Below are 22,399 nucleotides of genomic sequence, written 5' to 3' on the forward strand. Positions count from 1 at the left end.
TTCAGGGATGTGCGTGCGGCAGTGAAAGGTGCGTTTCAAACTCCCCTCGAGAAGGACATCTAAGTGGCTCACGTCTCCAGGAGTTACGAGCTGAAGTGTGTAACAGACGTTTTTATCGTCTGGCTGGTAGACGGGAAGATAGAGAGTTGCTTGAACACTGTCCTTCCCAATTGTGTTTTGAGGGGAAAACCCCAATGATTTAAACACTCCTCCGTCATATGGTCTAGGTGGGTTTGCTGGTGACCACGCAGCTCAGCTGCTCTGCTTCTCTTGAGCTCTTGCCAACAGCAGGTTGTGACACAGAAGCAGGACACTGTAACGACTGGCAAGGAGATCCCAGAAGCGCAGAAATATCCCATTAAACAGCATTACACAAAAATACTTTTCTTTAAAATGGAAGAGTGCTTATCAACAAGTGTAGGTCACTGTATGTATGTGGGATTCCGCTATCTCTTCACGAGACAGGAAGGAAAACAAAACCCAAACTTTTGGCAGTGGGGGCAGTTCACTTAATGGATCAACTGGCATTTCTCTTCGCTGGCAGGCAGTTACTACTTGCCACAGACTTTTAACTTGTCCCAAACCATTAGTGAAGATGGAGTTTCAGATCTCGCCAGAAAACACTTCACACCTTAAGAATACTTGATAAGCAGTGCCCCCCAACCCCCACATCTCAGTGCGGTTGTCCTTGCAGACATCTTCTCTCTACCACATACGCAGGAAAAAAATTGAGTGAATTTTGCAAGAATTATCTCAAAGAAAGCACCAGTACCTTGAAGGATAAAAGGGCAGTATAGCCCACTGAATCCTGATATCAATGGGGGGGAATTAAAAATAAAGAATAATGTATTTTTTTAAAAAATCAGATAGCAATTTAAAGAGCCAAAAGGACATCTGAGGACTTGTTTGAGCAAGTGCTCCAGAAATCATAAGCAGCAGTGGTTGTTGTTTCTCAGGAAGTTGTTATTTTGTACTTTCAAATTAGTTTTAAGAGAGGACCAGAATCAAAGAGCATTGGTATATTTAGTTCAAAGATACTGTGGGTAAGCTTAAGACTCCCAAAACACAGAACGTAAGTTACAGATACTTTCTTATAGTCACTCAATCAGGCGTGAATGATTCCAGCACGTTGTTCTTTAGCCATGTACTCCATCAGCAGCTTATATTTATCACCTTAAGCATTCCTACATCTTTCCCAAGTGCTCACATATCGATAAAGGGAAGCTGAAGTGAGTATGTTACAGATGGACAGGTTTTGAGGAAACATAGTTTGTCCAGGCACGGTCTTCAAGTACTCAGCACATGGAAGACTTGCAAAAATCTGAGTTGAGACAGTGCTGCACTACATGAGAAGTCATTTCATGTGTAGCTAACTGTAAACTTTGCAGGTTAAGGGTGCATTTGAGCCAAGTCACGTTCACTCAGCAATAAACATGCCTGCACATGGCAAGAACATACTCGTAAAAAAAGTGTCTCTTATGGAGTCCACGATCCAGATGGGTTGAATGGTTTCAGTAACAAGAATTTCAAGCACTTGACCATTTACTGGGAAGGCAGGAGAATATTTAGAAGAGTCACCAAGTAGCTACTTGAAAGAACACATGAGGACATGTAATTTCTGTTAAATTAGGTGCTCTTGGAAAAGTAATATTTAATTACACGGTAGGAAATACCAAAGAATTCTCAAGTTTGACCCAACTTAGTCGTTTGCATTGGTAGGTAGTCGCTTACCTACAACAGACAAGCTGCAAAACCAACACAAAATGAGATCTAACAGTTGTAAGTTAGGATACCAGTGAAAAAGCTATACAGACATCTGATCAAAGCCAACCAAGGGAATAGGCTTCTGCTTCAACGCTGTAGAGCCCACTGGTTACAGAAGATAAGGATGGTGCACAATGGGAAATTGCCAGGAAGTCACATGCAACCATTCTGAATCAAATCTCCGATGATCTCATGTTTGGTTTTATTTTAATTAGGATTTGAGAGGAGAGTTTTCACCAATAAAGCTCTGAAAGCCTTTGATCATTCACTTTATCGGAATTCTATTTAATCTAATGAAAAAGCAAACAGAAGATCTGTTTACATGGACACCTCAAGCACAAGAGTTGAAAAGATCAAAGTAATACAATTAGCAAGGACCTGTGAGAGAAAGACTTAATCTCTACAAGTAACTTCCATTTCAGCTTCAGCACAAATGACCTGAAATGTTCTTCCTCCAAGTGTCGAAAAAGGTTTCCCTCTTGTTATTTTTGTTTCTTAGCTATGTTACCATACCACTGCAGAGATCTGACTGGATGTTTTCAGATGGGTGAGACACAGACTTTGAAAAATCAGAATTAATTTCACACTAAACTTCAGATCCTTAGCCTTGTAAGTTGTCATTACACATCATGGACTTCCATTAAGTAGCAGCGTAAAACTAAGCACCGGAAAACATACAAAGATGTCTAAAGGTACAGAAAATCTTTTATTAGAATCTAAGTCAATAATATACGTGACCCAATAAAAGTCTTCCTCAGATGCTATAACAAGTATTGAAATGCCATGTTTTCAAGAGACCATCTGCTGTTTTGACATTTTATGACAATTTCCAAGCCTTCCAGCAACCTTGATTCTACCGCTTTCAACAGCATATTTTTGCAGTGAGGTTTTTTTTCCTCTGAGCTGGGCAATGATTTATCATACATTTGTAACGCTTTAGAAGTTCGTTCACATTTTACTTTGTAACAAGGTAACCCACATTTTCAGCACTTCACTGTAAGTGAAATATGCCCATCTGATAATGCTGGAGACTAACTGTCAAAGTCAGAGCAATACACGAGCTGTTTCATATACTTATTCTTGACTTACCAAAAAAGAAAGGTAAGCAACACATGTTTTATTTTGCTTAAACAGCAGTGTTCATACTGTTAATAATGCTAGTAGTATCATAAAGACAGCATTTCACTAGTTGTCAGAACTAAAGTCAAGTTTTGAAACTGAGGTCACAGCCTTGTAATAAAACAAGTCCTAATTATAATCAAGAAACAATCAAGGGATGTTGTGTCAAGAGCATCAAGAGAACTTGAACAAACTTCTTTCAGCAGATATTCTTTAGCAGCTCCCAGGTTGAAATCTCATCTTGGTCACTGGCATCCTACCGAAATCAGCATACTTGAGTTTTCATTTTAACCAGGTGGCTCAGTTTTCAATGCTCTGCTCATCATCTTATGAAATATAAACCACATCTACTGAATGATACCCACGTTTGAAGCTTGAGATTAAATACATCCCTGCACAACACAAGAACTTAAAAAGTTACATATAACACAAAACGTTTCCTACCATACATAGCATGCGTCTGTTCATGCGCACCATACTGTGTTGCAGAAGAAGATACTAAACCAGGCTGTGCGTGTGTTGGTGGTGCCATCATTCTGGCGTTGCCCTGTATTACAGGGCTATAAACATGAGGATGCTGCATTCAACAGAAAGAAGAAAACAGACAGTTAATTGGAAGACCATTATACAGAAACTGTCATCTAAACAATAATTATGTACTCAGAAATAGTAATAGCTTGGCCTTACTTGCAGAGCAAACATGATTTCATACTATCACTATTATCCCAACTGTTTCTAAAAATTTAAGGACATTTTCTGCAGTGGGGTGGGCTAGAAACTGACAAAAACCATTGGCATATCTAATTTTTGCCACTCTAATAATGCATTATATATTTATCCAATTACATGCATATACTTAAAAGCCTTTGAAGTAAGAGGAGTACACCAAATAGTTTATTTTTAGGACACATAACTAGGAGATGTCCTGGCCATGACCTGAAAGGAATTCTCCAAAGAGCTAAAAAGGTAGTATCAATAATAAATAACTTCTAAACTGACCTTAAAATCTGTTACAGGCTTTGAAGCACGTAACACCACCACCAAATATGCTCCAGAACACAGAAACTGTTCAGAGGGATTTCTTATGACTGGAGACAATAGGTATTTAGGACTGAGCCACTTAATTATTTCTGGTTTGACTTATCATGTACACTAAAAGGTCTCTTACCTGAGACTGGTAGTGTGGCACATGCTGCACAAGAGGCTGATTAGGAAACTGTTGGGGACTATACGCAACATATTGTGTTGAGTAAGCAGGTGGCGTAGCTACAATTGGAGGGCCTGCTGCCGAGGCAGGATGCATCATGGTGCTCTGATGGTGTTGGTCTTGCCGTTGCTGTGGCATATTTGGTACTACAAAGCAAAGAGTGCCTCACATTAGAAACACAGGACAAGGAACGATGATCTTCCTGAAAGGTTTTACATTACAATGTCACTGTGACCAAGTGAAATATCCTCACCCCGCACCTTTAACCACATATTAGAGCTCTGTCAAAAAGGAACAGCATGAAAAGGAGTTCCTCCAAGAAACATTTGATTTTCAGCACTGCCTTTGAGCCATGTATACGGCCACAAACCCAGGCCTGCTTTTTTGTGAAAAGAAGGAAGAAAGGTGGAGGGAGAGAGACTGAGAAGAATCAGTAATGGAAGAGAAAGGTTATATCAGGACACCTACATTAATCAAATTTGATCCTGTCCCCTTCAAAAGGCTTAATTCACCCTCTATGGGAACTACTCAGCAACTGTTTCATCAACTGCAAAGCTGAGTCTGTTAAAATTACTCGTGCTTATGGCTGAGGAGAGCAGAATAAAGGTCTCTGCGCAGCTGCAATTTGAAGTATTCACATCTTTTAAGCTCTGCACTACCCCTCAGGATAGCAGAAAGCAACTTTTAGGTCACAGTCAACACTGAAGGGGACAAGTCAACCTATAAGAAGAAGAGGAGTAGGAATAATTAGAAGGAAGAAAGATTCAGAGCACGGTAGTGTGGGACTACCTGAGCTATCCTGGTAAGACAACCAACTGAACCACATCAGCAAGGCACTCAGAACAAACTAATTCAGCCTACTAAGCAACAGGGCGTGAGAGTTCAAGGCGAGCTCCAGCTTGCTGCAGTGAGACTGCAACTAATAACTACGCTAACTCAAGCACCTGTAAACTCCACTGCAGTGTGCAATGTAGACAGACCCCTTAGAGAGAGGGAAGGAGGGAAATGTTGGAAGTTGTCAGTAAATTCACTCAATGATGATTGTATTTACACTGCAAATTAACAACAGAAAAAAAGTAAATGCAGGATGCAACCCGAACAGCGTAAAGGCACTGAGCTTTAACCCATGCAGCTCCTTCAGGACTATGCTGCACACAGAAAACAATGAAACTTAAAAAACGACTTCAGAATAGGAGAGCAGCCTCACACAGCAAGTGAGTACACAGCAACATATTACTGATTCAAACAATCAAGTGTTAGAACAACTACAAGATTTCATGGGTCAGGCCACAGTAAAGTTAGTGTGTTTTAAAACAGAAATACATTGCAGGTTTTTGTCTTCTGTACATTCATAAAGGCTACTTGTTTATTTCTAAACAGCAGAACTGCTCTTTTAAACAATTTCCTCCTCCAGTGACTGGAGCTGCAGCACTGGAAGCTATCAGCACGACCCACTGGATAAAACTGCAAGAAAGCATGCACTGTGTAGAATTAAAGCATTATCTAAAACATGACTATAAAAACAAGACTGTCATTTTTCTGCTCCTTCGCTGCACTGCACAGAAGAGTGCATCTCACCACACATGTTCTCGTCTCCACAGTCACAGGTGTCACTTGTTAAAACCATGGTATTGTTAGTCCAGCTGCTCAGTTACTGTTGCAGAAGGAACAAACTGGAACCAGCAGTAAGTTCTTTCCAGAAGAGCAGCATAGCATACTCTTTCTGAAGAAATTGTGATCTTGCTTGTTGACAAAAAAAAACTCTCTATTAAGGCACCATTCAGGGCTCTGCTGTAAACCAGTACAGAAAACCAGTACAGAAAGTTCCCTTTCAACAAACCCACAACATTTACGGAATATAGGAGATGATCAGCGTACCCTAATGTTCCAAGTAACAGAGACATTTTCCTGGTTGTCAAATTAGATTCCAAACCAAGCAACTCCCCATTACTCAAATTTATCATGTTTTGGCTGAATTAGTTTATCTAGAAACGCGTTAGTATTTCCACTTACTTCATTAAAAATAGCATTTACAGTATCAATCGAAAACAAATTAACACAGGTTAGAAAATACACAAACATTGGTAATTTATTCATGCTGCATGCAGACTAAGAACCAAACAGGCAGTATTATTCTCACCTTTACCTGCTCTATATGTCTTGGCTTGGTTCACTGGCATGGGCGTCATGGGAATAGGATACAAAGGCTGAAACAGAAGGAGGAGTTGAAGCTATGATATTCCTTTAAAAAGTGAGTGTGCATCTGGATGTGGGCCCTACTCAGCTTTGATGTGTTTTACTCTGTTACACAGTTTAGTGAACTCTGCCTAACCTATGACATTTTCTTGGACCACCATGTACAAACAACTAAGACCATATGGTTTGCAACAACCAGTCAAGTAACGCTACTACTGCTACTTCAAGCAATGTACTAAATCAGACAGTTTTGTAACAGTTAGATTTGAAATTCTAGTAACCCCTACAACTACTACAAACTAGTAGGACACAGCTGGAAGCTAAGGATGAAGAAACAGTTGCTAAAAACTTGACAGAGTAAGACTGTGCTTGGAGGACAGGGGAGGACGTCTGCACAGATTAACAATAAATGTAACAGCTGCTGGAATTTACAAGTGTTTGAGACTATTAGAACATCTAGGTTGAGGGACCACTGGGAAGAGAGAGTATTTACATAGCTAAACCTTAACAATAATGTAATTGTGCCCATATTTACAAGAGTAACACAAGCTGTACCATTTCACTGCTTCAACTCACATCTCCTAAGTCTCCTCAACTGGTGGACAATCATCTGAAGCATTAACAAGTTTGCAGCATACGCTGCACTTACCTGCACGCCTGGACTCACTGGAACCGGGTACATCATATTTGGTGCAAAACAAACAGGCTGAGTGTACACGGGGGTTGGCTGCTGATGACCCACCATGGAGGGGCTAGGTTGAGCTTGCGGACGAGGGGAGGTTGGTGTAGTAGAAGGTTTCGGCTACAAACAGAGTTCAGCAATGCATATGCAAGGTTAGCTTGATTATCCTCCAAGTAAAAGGTTTGCTTATAAACATCTACTCAAAGGCAATGTTAAACAGTATCAAATAACTTACTTGAGCAAAAGATCGAGGGTTGAACTCTTTAGCATTAGGATTAAGTGTTGATTTTCTGACTTGCCTAAACATAAAGAACAAAAAATCACGTTCAGCATTATTTTTTTACAAGCATAACAGCAGAACTCCCTAACAAAAAAATAAAGAGATAAAATACCTCATTTCCATCTGTGAGTCAGATTTTTGAGAACTCAAACAACACATGGCATGCAAAAAGCCACTCTTACTGTCCATACTCTTATTATACTTATCCATAAAAAAGTTATCCTGCTGTTGATACTACAGCTCACATGAGCCAGGAAAACATTTAAATAAGCATTTAGATATGGATTAGGCATCAACAGGACCAGAGTTCTACAGGCAGCTCTGCCTCTGACTCATTAGATGACTTTCATCTGCTGTTTCCTCTGTGTAACACAGAGAACTTGTTTTGCCATGTAAACAGTAAGATATTACACATTCACAACAGCTTTTTCTACAAATGGCTAAATGCTAATAACAGATGTGCTTATTCTAAAAGGCATAATTACTCACTCTGAAGTATCTTTCTTCTCCTCTTTATCCTCTTTATCTTGTTTACTTCCAGGCCCAGATGTCTGTACACCTTGTGAAGTTACCTCAGGCCCTCGCTTTTGCTCAGAACTATTACTTATTGAAGGAGAAATACTTGGACTATTAGGTTTGCTACTGCCACCGTTAGAGTTAGTATTACTGCCAGTTTCTATGATAGATTCTTTAGAGGTTGATTCTGTCTTTTCTTTAACTACATCTCTTGATTTTTCACCTTCTCGGGTTTTGTTTAGCAGCTGATCCACTGCATCTGAAGAGGAACTCGACTGTAACTGAAAAAAAACCCAAGGAATATATTCAGTAAATTGATACACAGAACTAGGGAGAGACAATCTAATGCTATCACGTACAGAGAGTAAAATACAGTCCCATAGGCCTCAGCCATCTGGAAAGGACCTTTTAAAACATGCATTTTTATTTCTACTAGGAAAGAAATCTATGAACATTGACAATGTTTTAAGCCTACACTGTGGAAGAAGCTATTCAGAGACTCAACTGACATACACGTTGATTAGGAAGTGACAGGAAAGCTTAAGACAACCCTCTGGACTCACTCCTCTGTGTGATTTAACAGTCACACTCGAAAAGCTAACCTGATTTAATAAACATTATAACCAGGAAATAAGTAATATGAATTCATCTTCCATTTTCCTCAGCAAAACCCTTTCATTTTGAAACAGCTCTTCCATATGGAGCGTAAATGTGATAATTATTTGTACCTAACGATCAAAGAGGTTTCAAGTACTATTTTCAGTGTACAGTCAATAGGCACATTTACATGTATTAGGCAATTGTACTAGCAAGAGTCAGCATTGATTTTATAATATCTAGCATGAATTCTTATAGATATTTCCATAAATTAAGCAGGAGTAGTAAGGACGTGTTCTCCTGTTAACACATGCAGAGTATTCAATTCATCAAAATAACCTGGATGCACATGAGAACTATACCTTTAAGTTAACATATAGAGAAACTTACCCTAAAGTCATTCTTAAATTTCTTTAAATCATCAATCTGTTTTCTGTGTTCTGAAACAATGGGAGATACACCTGCCAAATACAATACCAACATTGTCCAAGAATTTCTAATACACAAGTTTTATACACAACCCCTACACTACTAAGTTTGCAAAAAGGTAATGCTTGCATATCTAAAAATGAAATACAGTGATATCACTTCATCTGTAGGGTCTTTCCCAACCTGAATGGTTCTACGATTCTAAGTTCAACAACACGAAAAGATTTTTTTTTGAGAACTGAATGAAAAAGCAATGAAAAAGTCAAATTTAAGGCATAATACGAAGAAGTACAGTTACAAAAAACTACGCTGACCACAATGCTCAGAACTATTGTGAGCACAGCTCTAAGTAGAAACACTCGTTCAGTCCAAAGAGAGCTAAAAAATAGCTTTGTGAGCAGAGAAAAAAAGAAGGGGGTGGGGAAGGGAAGAGAGATGAAAAAAAGAAAAAAAACAAGTGTAAAGAAATCCCACCATCCACACGAGCATCTCTACACGTTCTGCTGACGAAATGAGTCAAGAACATTTAAAATTGTAGGCCTGCCACTTCACAACTGCATGACCAAATTTTTGCTGTAGAACACCCAAGCCAGAGTGCCTCCAAGTCCTCCTTAAAAGGCTAACTAAAGCAGTCAGTACAGCAAGGTTTAGTGCTGGAATTCCTACATTGCTCAGGTATATACGAAGGCTTTTGATACAAACCTTTGTTTTCAGGTTTAGGAAAACTAGGAGAAGTCTCACTTGGCTTTATATTCTCCTTGTTTCCAGTTGCAGAAGTTTGCCTCTGGTCCTGAAGCCTAGTATCTTTAGCTAGAAGAGAAATTGCCAGTTATTCTCTCATACACAACTCAAACTGACCAAAGAGAGGTGGCAAGATAGAAACAGGAGAGAGATTTAATCATGTTTAGCTTACAAAAGAAAAACCCTAAGTTACACATTTTCTGCCACCTAGTTAGGGCCTGGAGGGTTATCCTCCCCCCTTCCCCACCCAACTGTCTGTAAGCCAAATGAGAAAGTCCCAGTCAAACACATCCCTCTCATCATACACAGAACCTTAACTACACTGAAAAAACTGTAAACTAAGAGCAAATTATTTTCAATAGTCCAAGCTCTTCATACAGAATGCTACAAAGACCTGAGAGTTCTTAGACATTTGTCTGTGCTCTTGAACGTTCTGGGTTTTTTTCCCTCTTCCTTTCAAACCAGTGGCCTATTTTTCTTTGAATTTGAAAACATTCAGGAACTCAAGTTTGAAAAAAATCTTCAATTAAGTCAAACACTTATAAAGCCCACTTATAAACACTATAAGCCCATACTCCTTAAAGGGCAGAAGAAATTAAGCATATAGATTTATCAAAAAAGCCTCTCTCCAACCTTAGTTTAAAGCTAGCATCATGAGAAAAGGCAAACTCACTACACAGTAAAAGTAAATGCATCAGAAGTTTTCCCATCATTTAGAAATGAGGCTCTTCTATAGGCATATTCATTGTCAGAGATTAGTGAAAGGGAGCATCTGCAAGCTGGCAAGGGCAACTTACCTTCGCTGGAAGGGGTAACTGCTCTGTTGGATGCAGGGCTGGCAGGTGTAGGAGAGGCAGCTGGAACAGGCATGGCAACAGATTCAGTGGGAATAGTACCAGGCTGAGGAGAAGGCAGAGCTGGTCCCGTGGGAGTGCTGCTCTGCCTTGGAGACCTAGGCCTGTGTGTTTTAGGAGATAATCTCGGAACTAGAAACAAAGAGGAAAAACTAGTTATAGGCTAAGTTTCCTCATCTGCTCAGCAGTTTGCTTATTTTAAAAATGACTAAAAAACATGCTTTAAAATACTTAGTGGAACATTAGATAGTAATTGAAAACCTGTTTACCTTTCAGGTACATCTCCTAGTTCTTAACAACGCAGCATTTCAGATAAGCAGTGTGATTTTTCTGCAGATTGTCCCCTACTATATATCAACTGCCCTGTAGTCCCACCATGAAACTGCAATATGCTCCCCAGCCCCCCAGCAGTACAACTACAACAGCTCACATTAACACAGTTTCAGGCAGAACAGAAAAGGTGGTCAGGTCTCCACACAAACAGCTGTAAAACATTTTTTAAAAGGGCTGAAAAAACACATCCATTTTACAGCGTCCTCTTTTGGAGGTTTGCCAGCTGGAAAAAAAACAACACATCCTATTGAAAGAAGATCATTTGATGTATATTTTTGTTCTGTGTTAAAGCAGCCAGGAAAGCTGTATATTCTTTAAACGGTGTTGTACCTCCTGCTTCCTGCTCATCCCACTGTGGCTTGTTAGAGGGGTGGGAAGATGAATCAGAGATAGTGCCAGAACAGAAGAGTTTAAATCTTTTCCACAAGGCAACAGGTCTATGGGGGTCTAATGTATACCTTCTTTCTGAAAAATGCATTCCCACTGCACTCCTCTAGAATTCTACACTGCCAAAAATATCAGACTCCAAACTCTCGCTCACTTGCCCTTCGATTCAAGAAAGTGCCCAGCTCCTGACAACTCACTAGAACAAGGTCCCAACTACAAAAACTCAAGACTAGGGCCTGTGTCACAAGACTGAGCTTTAAATTTGAAGTCAAATATTAAAAAAAGATGTTAACTGATTCAGAAAAGACGAGACACTGACTATATCTGCTACTACAGTACTTAGAATGACCACTTAAACCTGCATCATTTTTAAAGGAAAAATACATCCAACTTAACTTGAACATCAATTCATCTTCTAACACCAACCTTCCTCTATCCAAACATCTCCTTAATTTGTAAACAACAACCCAGTTATGCTGCCATTAACCAGATTCAGTGATGCAATGGAACATATATAACTCTTCTTGTCTCCTTCAATAACTTTCCTGAAAATTACTTCTTTCCACAAATAATTCCCACATTTTTCCTTCCTTCCTCTTCATACAGCACCTGACTTAACCTCTCTGCAGCTAAGACAATACTGCACTTCAAGGACCGACTCACCAACTATTTTACTAAGCTATCTGGGAACATCCTTCTCCCACCTCACCTAAGCAAGCTAAGTTAGCAGACCAGTGTTTATTCAGAGCCTGAATTGTCTAGAAATGCAGTATTCTGCTTAGCATTCACACTCTAAAGTACCCCTGGCAAGCCATCTGCAATAAGCCAAGCTTTACCTACCCCCACTGACAACTGATGACCACGTCCCACCTGAAGGGCTGCCTCGTGCCACTGCAGTAGTAGATGCTTCCCCTGGTGCATTATGAGATACAAATTCTAAGCCACTTGAAATTGTACCCCTACCAGTAGAGACTCTGTGACCTCGAGGGTGCCGTTGTGCCTTAGGAGACATCCGTGGAGGCCCTGAGAAAAAGAAGACAACCCCACACAATAAGTACTTAATGTCCATCACTATGAGTACCCAAATATACTATCTGTTTTTCAATCCAGATTTAATCTAATCACTCTCGATAATGCAGTAATACAGTCAAGCAATTAACACTGACATCGACTAGAACCGGAGATCCACGAGACTAAGAAGGCCAAGCCATTGGTCCAGCCAGGCTACCAACACACTCATCACTTTGCTAATACAGCTCACGTTCATTGATATTTAGAAGCTTTATCAGAATTGAAACAGGTATGCAAGTCCTGGATGTAAAATATTTGAATTCAAGTATCCAATATTGCTTACCGCAAGGCAAGCCAAAAAGGTTAGTGGCCCAGCTCCCTCTGGATAAGCACAGTTCCAGGCTATCAAACATTTTCCAGAAAAGAAAAGAAATTTCCATTGCTTTTGTCAGGTGGTCAGTGATACCAAACATTTATTTACAGAGTAGTCACCACTGGCTGACCAATGCTCTTGGGGAATTTCAGCAGAGCGTTCTGCACAGAGGCTAAATGGCCTGCAGCAGGTCACAATTCATTTACAAGTCAGCAAAATTGCAACTAAACAAGTTATTGTTATCCCAAGGTTCAAGTCATGCATGTTTAATGCCAGAAGCTAAAGTCATACGTGAATACAGTAATTCTGCACAGCTTATACAGCTGCCCCAGAACAGCTACGCTCAAGCCTAAGCAGCAATACACTTTCTACATCCTAACAAACATTTTCTTCACAAGATCAGACCCAAATGTTGATACTTTGAAAAGAAAAACTGTGCATGAATGGAAGACAATCTGGCTGATTAGAGTTCATTTTTAATTTAGGTCAATAATAGAGAAAAGTTCAGGTAATGGCTTTCTGGTTTCAGGTAAGGTTCTAAAATATCAAGTACCTCTTCTGGTTACATGAATCTTAAATGTCAGCCTCTAACCATGAATCTAAAGTACGCTTCAATCCAAATTATACACAGGCAAGTATTTTAAAGAATATACATTTTCCAGCAATTCTCTTCTAGCAATAGAAATTAAATGTTGCAGTAAGCAGCAGTTCACTGCGTGCCTGACAAATCAATCGCGAGTGATAAAAAAATAACTGAATTTCCATGTGGATTCTCAGTATCTGACCACATAAAAAAGCTCACGTTGATAAACTGACAGCAGCACGCTGCACAGACATGCCCACTGCCATCCACCTTCTGCTTACGGACCATCCTGAGCATTTATCAGGCAAGCTGCAAACAGTGTTACTGGCTCAACTGGTGGGACAACTGCTCTCTCTCCCGTGGCTCCAGTGGAGCCAGCTACAGCAGAGACTGCAGGTTTCCAGTGAGTTTAGTATAACCAGTTTGCATTTTTCCAGGCTTGCTAGACTGTGCTGTGCAGGCTAGTTTTTAAGTGCACTTAAATAAAATAAAATAAACATTTAAAATGTGTTCCTCACCATACCCTCAGAGGACAAATAAATTTAGTTCGGATACTTCTGCATACAGTTACCAAAGACTCGTGGCTAACCCTTCTCTGCATATTATCGACTGCCAGGGAGCTGACTTACTGTTCTGCCTCAGTGCAAACAGATTTAAGGTTTTCTACAGATTTGCCTTTGAAGCAGCTTATCCTATCCCATTCCACAGTGCACTTCTCTAAATATACCATTTTAATTATTATTATTATTGTTGTTTTTTTTACAGAAGGTAATTCGATTATTTAGTTAAATTTAAAACTGCTTTTTGTGAAACAACTGTGTTAAAATAGTTGATATTTTATATAAATTTATATTCCTAAAAATGCTCTCTAAAGTTATCAGGTCCTGCATGTTGCTGTTGGTTAAGACACTGAGCAGCGTTTACAAAGCTGAGTTTATTTCATACCAACTTGGGAAATTTCACAGCTTTATTTTGTTTTTGTAAAGTTCTTCAAATAAAAAGGTTAATAGAAATAGTCTGATAAACTAAAGTTAAACACAAATTATAGGTTAAGTAATGAAGAGGAAAAACAATTTTGTAATTAAACTCACAAAGGAGTTAAACAAAGACAAACAAAAACATGAACAAATCGTGGTATTGTACCTTCTGAAGACATGCGTTTAGGCATAGTAGAGACAGGAGCTGGAGAACCATGAGCAGAGGGGTGAGACGGGGGCCTGGAGGGCCGCGAGGGGGGCCTGGAGGGCGGCCGTGTAGGGGTGGCTGCCCGAGGTGGAAGAGAGTTGGGACCTGACTGGTAGCGAGAAGGTGGGCGAGAGGAAGGAGATGGGCAAGGCGATGGCCAGGGAACACCTGACAGAACAAATGATATGAAGGAAAGTATAAAAACTAAAGAAAAATTATGGGGAAAAAGGTCAACAGAAAAAAAAAAGTAAAATATGACAAAATGATTTCTCATGTTTAACCCTTTGGGGACAGGTTAGTTTATTTCTGCAACTAAGAAAATAGTCTCTGCAAGGTTATTTCCTCCACTTTGGGTCAAATTTAACAGCTGAATGTCACAAACTCCCCAAAGGGTTAATTAGGATCTACAAATACTACTAAGGAATAGACAGTAAAGTTTGATCTGTTAGCCTATCATATATATGTTCTACAGCACGCATCACTCTTGACAAGGTCCTTAAATAGCTACCAGAGGTTCTCAAACAGCGGTTCACATGTACTATTGACTATACAAACTGCTACTTTCAAACCAAATGATGAGTAATATAAATTCTAGGAACTGTATCTTTACAAAAAACAGCGGTGTTCAGTGTCTGAATCCTGACTTTTATGCCTTTATCAGTTATCTGAAGTATTAAGGTAGTATTTTAACCTAGGATATAGGGTTGTTTCCAAAACAAAGGAACTGAATTCACAAGCCATTCTGAATATTTTAGGTATATGATGTTCATTCAGCAGAGTAACAGGATGACAGAAACCACAAATACTATGAACAAATTTCAAGGTTAGCACTGTTTGGGCAAGACTCAGTCATACATCCTTCCCACAGCTAGCTCTGTCTCTGAAAAGGAAGTCTCACTTACCTTTAGATGCTTCTCAGACCTCCTCTCCAGATAGAGGCACTTGAGTATTATACATTTTTCATTTATTCACAGCAATCTCTCATAATAGCTTTTTTAACTTATGAAAATAATGCCTCAAGGACAGGCTACTGCTGAAATCCATCTCAAAAAATGGTGTTTGGTTTAGGAAACACCGATTCCTGCTATACAGTGCCTAGTGATCTCTGGTTATGAATATTACCCATGTGTATAGCAGAAAATACTCAAATAGCTATCTGGAGAGAAGGCTTTTGATTCCTTTTCCCCTAACACTTCTCTTACTTTCCCAACATTGATTTTTTTCCCCCACATCATTATAAAGTTAGTGTGTTGCTTTATTCTTTTTTAATGGGAAACAGAATTGATCCATGCACCAGAAAGGAAGAGTGATGCTTCCTCAGCTGCTACATCCCTTTCACTAGGTGTCAGCATTGCTATTCCTCCACACAGAGCCTAGCAGTAGGAACACATAAAGCAATTTTTAATCTTTAAAACCACAGACTGCACCATTATCTAAGACAAAGGTGTCTGAGAAGGAAAAGAAGTGACATTTCTGCTCCGCAAAGGTACATACGGTGCAGTCAAATGCGTGTTCCATTCTGAGTAAGTTAAACCCAAAGCAAAATCACCACCTCTGTGTTAAGTGATGAATTTCTAACTAACCCAGCTTAGAAATACATACCCTAAGATGACATCATACACAGTTTCAACATAATTAGATAATTGACTTCGATTTTATAAGACACATTAGTTTTGACTTCAGATACTTGCCTCCGTTAACTACTCTTTGATCGGCTCCAGAGTTAGGACTGAATTCTGAAGTATGGGATCCAGACCTTGAAATTGGTGGGCCTGATCCAGACTGGCCCATCCTTGGTGAGTTTTGTCTTCCACTTCCCCAGGACAGGACATCTCTATTCCTCTGTCCAGGTGGAATGTATTTATTTTCTCTGAAACACAGGAAATTTCTATCAGTGTTCAGACAGAACTGAAAGACAATGAAAAGTATCTGATCAAGTGCTGCTGATATGTTCTTTCTCAAATAAAGTTAAAGGAAAATTCAAAATATTATCAGATGTTGACCTAACGTTCACCTCATGAATTGGCTTTTGACACTGACCACACAGTCCACCTTCTATGAGCCCACAGACACTAAATGATTTAGTACTAATGCCTGAAATTCTCCACGACATACCAAAACCACTGCCTTGTCCTGTAATTTGGTATAAATTCACCATAGTGACACATCAGAAGGGGGAAGTCTTTTTCACTACAGAGATGATACAGGACCAGGCAGAGGTGCACAAGTTAGCAGGAGTGCCAAAAACAGCACATGATTGTTTACACAAGGTTCCTAACCCAATCAGCCCTGCTGAAAAAGCACAGTTTCAATGAGTAAATTGCTACTATACCAAAATACCTACATTATTTAAATAAAAATACTGTTCATAGTGTATGCAAGTACCTAGTGTTCACACCATGTCCTTCTCGTTCATTAGCATTTCTCTGAACAGCAGTATATTTTTCTTCTTCTGTTCTTTCATCATTTTCCAAGGCAACCCGAGCTTTGTATTGGGCACTTGATTCAATTTCCTCTGCTAATTGAGTTGCTCTGGCTTCCCGTTTTAAAAACTCTTCTGAATTATCTCTTTCTAATGGCACCCTAAAAGAACAATGGAAAGGAAAAGAATCTCTGAAAGGCATTCAAAAGCACAAAGGAGCTACAAAAATTACATAGCGTTAATTCTAACCAAGTCAGAGTTAAAAACCCTTGCTGTTAAACCAGTAACTTGCTGTCTTTTCTAGTATGTCAATATTCCTGGACTGGTTTGATATTATGTGCAAATTCAGTGTCATTCACCTGCCCAGAGAGCTGAGGTCAGGGTGCAGAGTTTTTCCATATGACTTGCAAAATCCCCAGTCCCTAAAGCTGTGCAAATGCTCCAACTTTTAACACGGTTGAGTACATTAGTAATAAAAAGCCTTAGTCTGTTGTTTAGATAGGAAGCTACCGTAAAAGACCAAATTTGAATTTCTTTAGCTATTTACACATTCACAACAGACACAAGAGTCCCCAATCCTACTGAAATTAGACAGCTACGTGCTTAATCCTTTGATAATTCCAGCCATAGAATTCCAGCTCTCCCTGTTATGAATAACTGCAGAAAAGATGAATACAATACATTAGAGCACGGGACCAGAAACCCATGACTCATTTGCCATGTCCTAGGACCTCAAAACCATTCATCCCGTGTATCTGCACTAGATAATACCATATTGCAAAAAGCATATATAGCTCCCTTCGGGGAGCCACCAAGTATGAATTCAATACCTGGGCAATGAAATACTGAAAGAGCAAACTAGAGATCGTCATCATTCCTGGCACTTCCTTCTGTCCACTCATGGTCTTGGTTTTTACCTTACTTTTGTTCAAGTATCATGTTTTATAAAACAACTTTGCGCTTTGTCTTTGATTCTAATTTGATTTTCCATAAGTTGTTTCATCTCACCTTACTTTAGAGTAAACTACATAAAAACACCGACCACAGTTGAGGCTTGGACCATGCTATGCTGGGCATTATATAATCACTAATTCATATTTGGAATACCATAAAAAAGAAGAACAAAGAAAGTAGATGGAGATACAAGCCAAGTATGAAATAATATATGCAAGATTACTCAAGTGTTGGTGGCAGAACTAGGAAAACAAGTGGCTTTGCCAAATTCCAAGCCAGTGCTTGGCTACTGCATCACAAGTTTTTTCCCCACACACACATTTTTTGGCCAGCCAGGACATCTACTGGCCTTATCAACGGTAACTGCAAGAATATTAAATAAAAACCTTACCCTTCAGCACAGAGCTTTGGCTCAAATAAGATATGCACAAACACAATGCATACAAATCTGAAGTCATGGGCCTCGCTTACCCTATATTCAGTATACAGACAAGAAAGAAGAACACCCAATACATCCTCATTTATTTAAAGTGACTGAAAAAAATAAAGGGATGTATGCAGTAGTACATTTTCTAATGGGGAAAAGGCCACTAAAAATGAAACAAAGGGGATGGGCAAGATGATGTTGTTTAGAACCCCAGTGATCAGAGAAGCTGATCAACATACTAACACAGTACGCTTGCTAGAACACAAAGTTACACCTTTGTGCAGTTCGACAAACTATACCTGCTAACGCTTAGCTCTAGGAAGAGAAAACAAACAATAAATCCTTTACAATCCTTCAGTTGCACATACAAGCATTTAGCTACGCTGCTGCTCATCACATGGAGAATCTGGAGAAGAGTTTCCCAGTTTAGCAGACTGATCTGCAAAGCAAGCTGCTTGACTAGGAAACAGTGGAATCTGTCTCTGGCAATTTAGAGCCACCTTCATGTTTTTAATCTGTTTCCATTAATATCCATAAAGCAGAAAGATGGAAGACTAAAGTTCAAAAGTACAAAAAGTACTTAGGGCAGTGAAGTATACGAAAGAACAGCTTCCCCAGGATTCAAACGTAAGCCGATTAAGACACTTTGATTATCACCATGTTACAGGTCTATCTTAACAAAATAGGAAAAATAAAATTGTTGAACCACAGATCTCTAGACAAGTGTTCCAATTCTACATAAAAAGCAAAATATTCCCTGCAATTCCTGGACATTCAAAAAAAAAAAGTTTATACTTTGGGGGTTAAAAGAGTGGGAAAACATTAAAGCCATTTCACAATGGCTGTTGAACATCTGCAACTGATTTGTTTCGCAGTTGCAGTTAACATTATAGCTGCACACTAGTGGGAATAGGTCCATACTGCCAAAATAGCCAGAGCAGGCTTTATACTACTTCTATATTCAAGTTACTATTATATTGTAACTGAAACTTGAGATCTGGACAAGTCTGCTAAAGAAGTCATCCGCAGCACACAAGCTCCCCTTAAATATCAGCAACATTCCAGTATCAACCAGATCAACTGTTGCAATAAAATTAGGGTTTAGTCAAACTGTTCTGCTAGGTTAAACACAAACTACAGGTATAGCAGCCACATAAAGATGGATTATAGTTTCACAATTTGGTATTTTCCACCCTATTCATAACAGTTTTTGCAAGAAATAAGCATTATTGCATGCCTAAATTCAGAAAATGTTGCAATGGGCATCAACAGTGCCCATTTAAGGGAATATATAATGATTACTACATCTAACTATTCACAGAACACTGGCAAGGTTTCTCAAGCACTATTCATTCATTGCTTTTTCAGTTATTCAATTCCACAACTTTAGAAAGTATGCAAAATGATCTTCAGAACATAGAGTTTGTCAAACCAGGGAGAACATTAAACACAAATCGAATAACAAAATATTTTGGAACTTACGTATAAGAAGATAAACTGCTGTCATAAGTTGATACTACACCATAATTTTCTTCATTGTAACGAAACATGTCATTGGGATCCCATCCATTAGACTGGAAGAAAATGATGCTTGTTTTTCAAAATGACACTGGAAACACATTCCCTTAAAATGAAGGGCTGATAGCAGAAGTTAAACTTTTTGCCCTTTTTCACAGGGCCTTTGAATTCACTGGCCTGATAACAAAGTTACTAAAGCCACAATTTATTTCAGAGAACTTTGTTCATCAGATGCACAGGTTTTACCTTCAAAAGCCAGTTTTTAATTTGTTGTGTATTTGTGTTGTTTTTATGAGGTTTTTTTTAAGTTCCATGCCCACCCTGTACTAGAAGATCACTGGCTAGCAAGAAATACACACATTAATGCCTTTCCCAAAAAGTGCAAATTGACACTTCTGAACATTCGAAGTGTCCCTCGCTGTGGCAAGCGCTGGACGTTTTCAAAAGCACTACTAATGCAATTATCTGAGCCACACACACCACAGGCAGAAGACCCCTGTTGATCTGCACAACTTCCCTGCTTCAGTGAAATTGCTATTACAGTACTCAAGCACAACGATAAATGTTTTGAATGTTTCATAAAAGCACTGACAGTATTAAGCATTTTAATAAGTCTCAGCTGTACAATATGTACACTAAAATTGACAGGATAACTGTTCTACTCAGACAAAGTTAATATGCTCCACAGTAACATGACTAGATTCTCCTCTAATCAGTAATATTATCTTCTTTAACATATTGCAGTTTGAATACCCTACTAAAAAGAACGCATGGTTGAGTAAAAGCTGACTGCTACGATATATAAAGAAACGTCATTTGAGACCATACTCTTCATCTAATGATTCATCATTACTGAGATTGTATCTGTGCTTATTAAGTCATGGGTCAGACTTCCATCAATTTCCTTCATCTGAGCTCAGAGACGGTTAGCTAAGCACAATTTCGCCATCATTTCCAAACGCAATGATAGTCAGACAGGAATGCTCTGATTAAACATAAATCACTTCAGTGTATTGCTGAATTTGGAGTCCTTAATCAAAGGTCCTCTTTCAGCCAGTCCGTGAGTCAAACACGTCCCTCACCACAGCAGCTGTCATTTGTCAATATTTGCCAAAAGTGGCATTTGAAATCCAGCTATTCTTATTCAAATTGTAAAAAAGTACTGTGGCAGCTGCTAGCAAAGACTGAACATACACCCATACAATGCAGGAGAGCAATTTTCATCAAAAGTTCATTACCAGATTAAAATTAAGGAATTGTTGCAAGGCATGTCCAGAGAAATATCTTATTTTCTACAGAGATGATAAAAAAGCATTACTTACAACATCTGTCTCTAATGCCTCAAGCTCCTCGGTAGCGGTGGTCTCTCCTCCATCCCACGGTTCAAGATCCTTTTCCTTGTGTTCACCGTTCACTTTAGCACTGATGGCTGAATCAGTAAAAGCATCTACAACGCAGTGGGGATGGATGGGGGTGAAATCAATTTGATTAAGCACAGGAAAACATTGTACACACTAGTTTACCTGAGGAACAGCCAAATACAGCTGAATTGCAGGCACATTAAACATCATTCACCTCCTCTTGTAGTTGCTGTGCTCAACAGGACTACATTAGAAAGGAGCCTACTTCATACTTAGAATAACTACAAAAGTACAGACTAAATTCTAAAATATTGAAGAATAGCAGTACTTTCAGATACTTCAAAATATTTCACACAAACTACATGTATGTTTTTGTAAAAAAAAAGGACTACCTGAGGATCCCCATTCCTCTAGAAAACCCCAAACTTGTACAATATGCTTTTCCAAACAGCCCACACAACTGCACTCTACCATATTATGCAAATATCAAAAAAGCATGAATGCAACCTAATCCCATTCCCTAAATAAACGGGCAAAATACAAGTTTCCCTTCAAATACCTGAGTTTCTTCTATTTCCACAACTCCTCAACACACCAGCATGCACGCACACACTTCTACTCCCTTTGCAGTGTAACTCAACTATCCGTTAGCTCGGTGCACCCGTTCACTGTGCCAGGAACGGAGGCGTCCTCTTCCCTGCAAGGGCTTGTTCAAGAAGCAGCTCACCCAAATCACACAGCAAGATTCAGAAACTCTCTACCTCTTGTTCTCAACAACGTATGAAAATAAATATACCATTAGATGCACTAAGCAGTAAGGGTCTGCTGTTGTTTACATAAATTATAAAAACACATATTAAAAAAATAAAGATCACGAGCTTTTATTTTCACCTGTTCATGTTTCATTCAAGTCAGACTTAAGAAGGAATAATACTACAATATTAAAGCGCTGTAAAAAAATGTACAAAGCCATTCATCAAGGAAGCCAAGCTTTTATATTTGTAAGCAACTAAATCTCAGAGCTGCCTGCAAATTCTTAAATTACTTAAACAGAAGGAAGTTTAAAAAATAAAATAAGCTTGTTACAAGATTATAAATAAATAATAAGCCTTCAATCTAGAATTTCCTATTATCATTCTACTGATAAAATAAGGGGCAAACATTTCAGACCTTTAGAAAACATGAGATCAAACCACCAGGCAGTGCCACATATAGAAGAATGGGGCTTAAATTAACTTTTGGCAAGATCTGAAATCTTACTAAGAAAAATGAACTTTAAAGCCATCAGGAAAAGAGTTCACAACATATGAAGCTGGCCACTGATGTTACAGCTTTTAAACAATCACTGAGAGAGGCTGCTGACATAGCTTATTATTCCTGTTTTACCCAATTTCACAGTGAAGTTCTGCACATGTACTGGTATGATTTGCCATAAAAGTGAACTGGGCTCAGTCTGTCTA

General features: G+C 39.0%; 1 protein-coding gene across 16 annotated transcripts in view; it reads right to left on the reverse strand.

Annotated features, from left to right (window-relative positions):
• Positions 1-22,399, reverse strand: part of ATXN2 (ataxin 2) — a 51,382-nt gene that overhangs the window by 12,481 nt on the left and 16,502 nt on the right. For 5 of the 16 annotated variants that reach the window (XM_068412222.1, XM_068412221.1, XM_068412219.1 and 2 more), the window contains 15 exons: positions 20,901-21,025; positions 19,543-19,634; positions 16,643-16,840; positions 15,949-16,127; positions 14,216-14,425; positions 11,946-12,128; positions 10,329-10,517; positions 9,493-9,600; positions 8,752-8,822; positions 7,738-8,045; positions 7,204-7,267; positions 6,936-7,088; positions 6,231-6,297; positions 4,052-4,236; positions 3,328-3,460 (listed from right to left, as the gene is read on the reverse strand). In XM_068412222.1, the coding sequence (XP_068268323.1) occupies positions 3,328-3,460; positions 4,052-4,236; positions 6,231-6,297; positions 6,936-7,088; positions 7,204-7,267; positions 7,738-8,045; positions 8,752-8,822; positions 9,493-9,600; positions 10,329-10,517; positions 11,946-12,128; positions 14,216-14,425; positions 15,949-16,127; positions 16,643-16,840; positions 19,543-19,634; positions 20,901-21,025 (2,265 nt within the window). The remainder of the gene's footprint in view (positions 1-3,327; positions 3,461-4,051; positions 4,237-6,230; positions 6,298-6,935; positions 7,089-7,203; positions 7,268-7,737; positions 8,046-8,751; positions 8,823-9,492; positions 9,601-10,328; positions 10,518-11,945; positions 12,129-14,215; positions 14,426-15,948; positions 16,128-16,642; positions 16,841-19,542; positions 19,635-20,900; positions 21,026-22,399) is intronic. The other 11 variants (XM_068412224.1, XM_068412223.1, XM_068412220.1 and 8 more) reach the window with 7 other exon arrangements.

Source organism: Nyctibius grandis, chromosome 14 (assembly GCF_013368605.1).
Source record: "Nyctibius grandis isolate bNycGra1 chromosome 14, bNycGra1.pri, whole genome shotgun sequence".
NCBI classification, from domain to species: domain Eukaryota; kingdom Metazoa; phylum Chordata; class Aves; order Nyctibiiformes; family Nyctibiidae; genus Nyctibius; species Nyctibius grandis.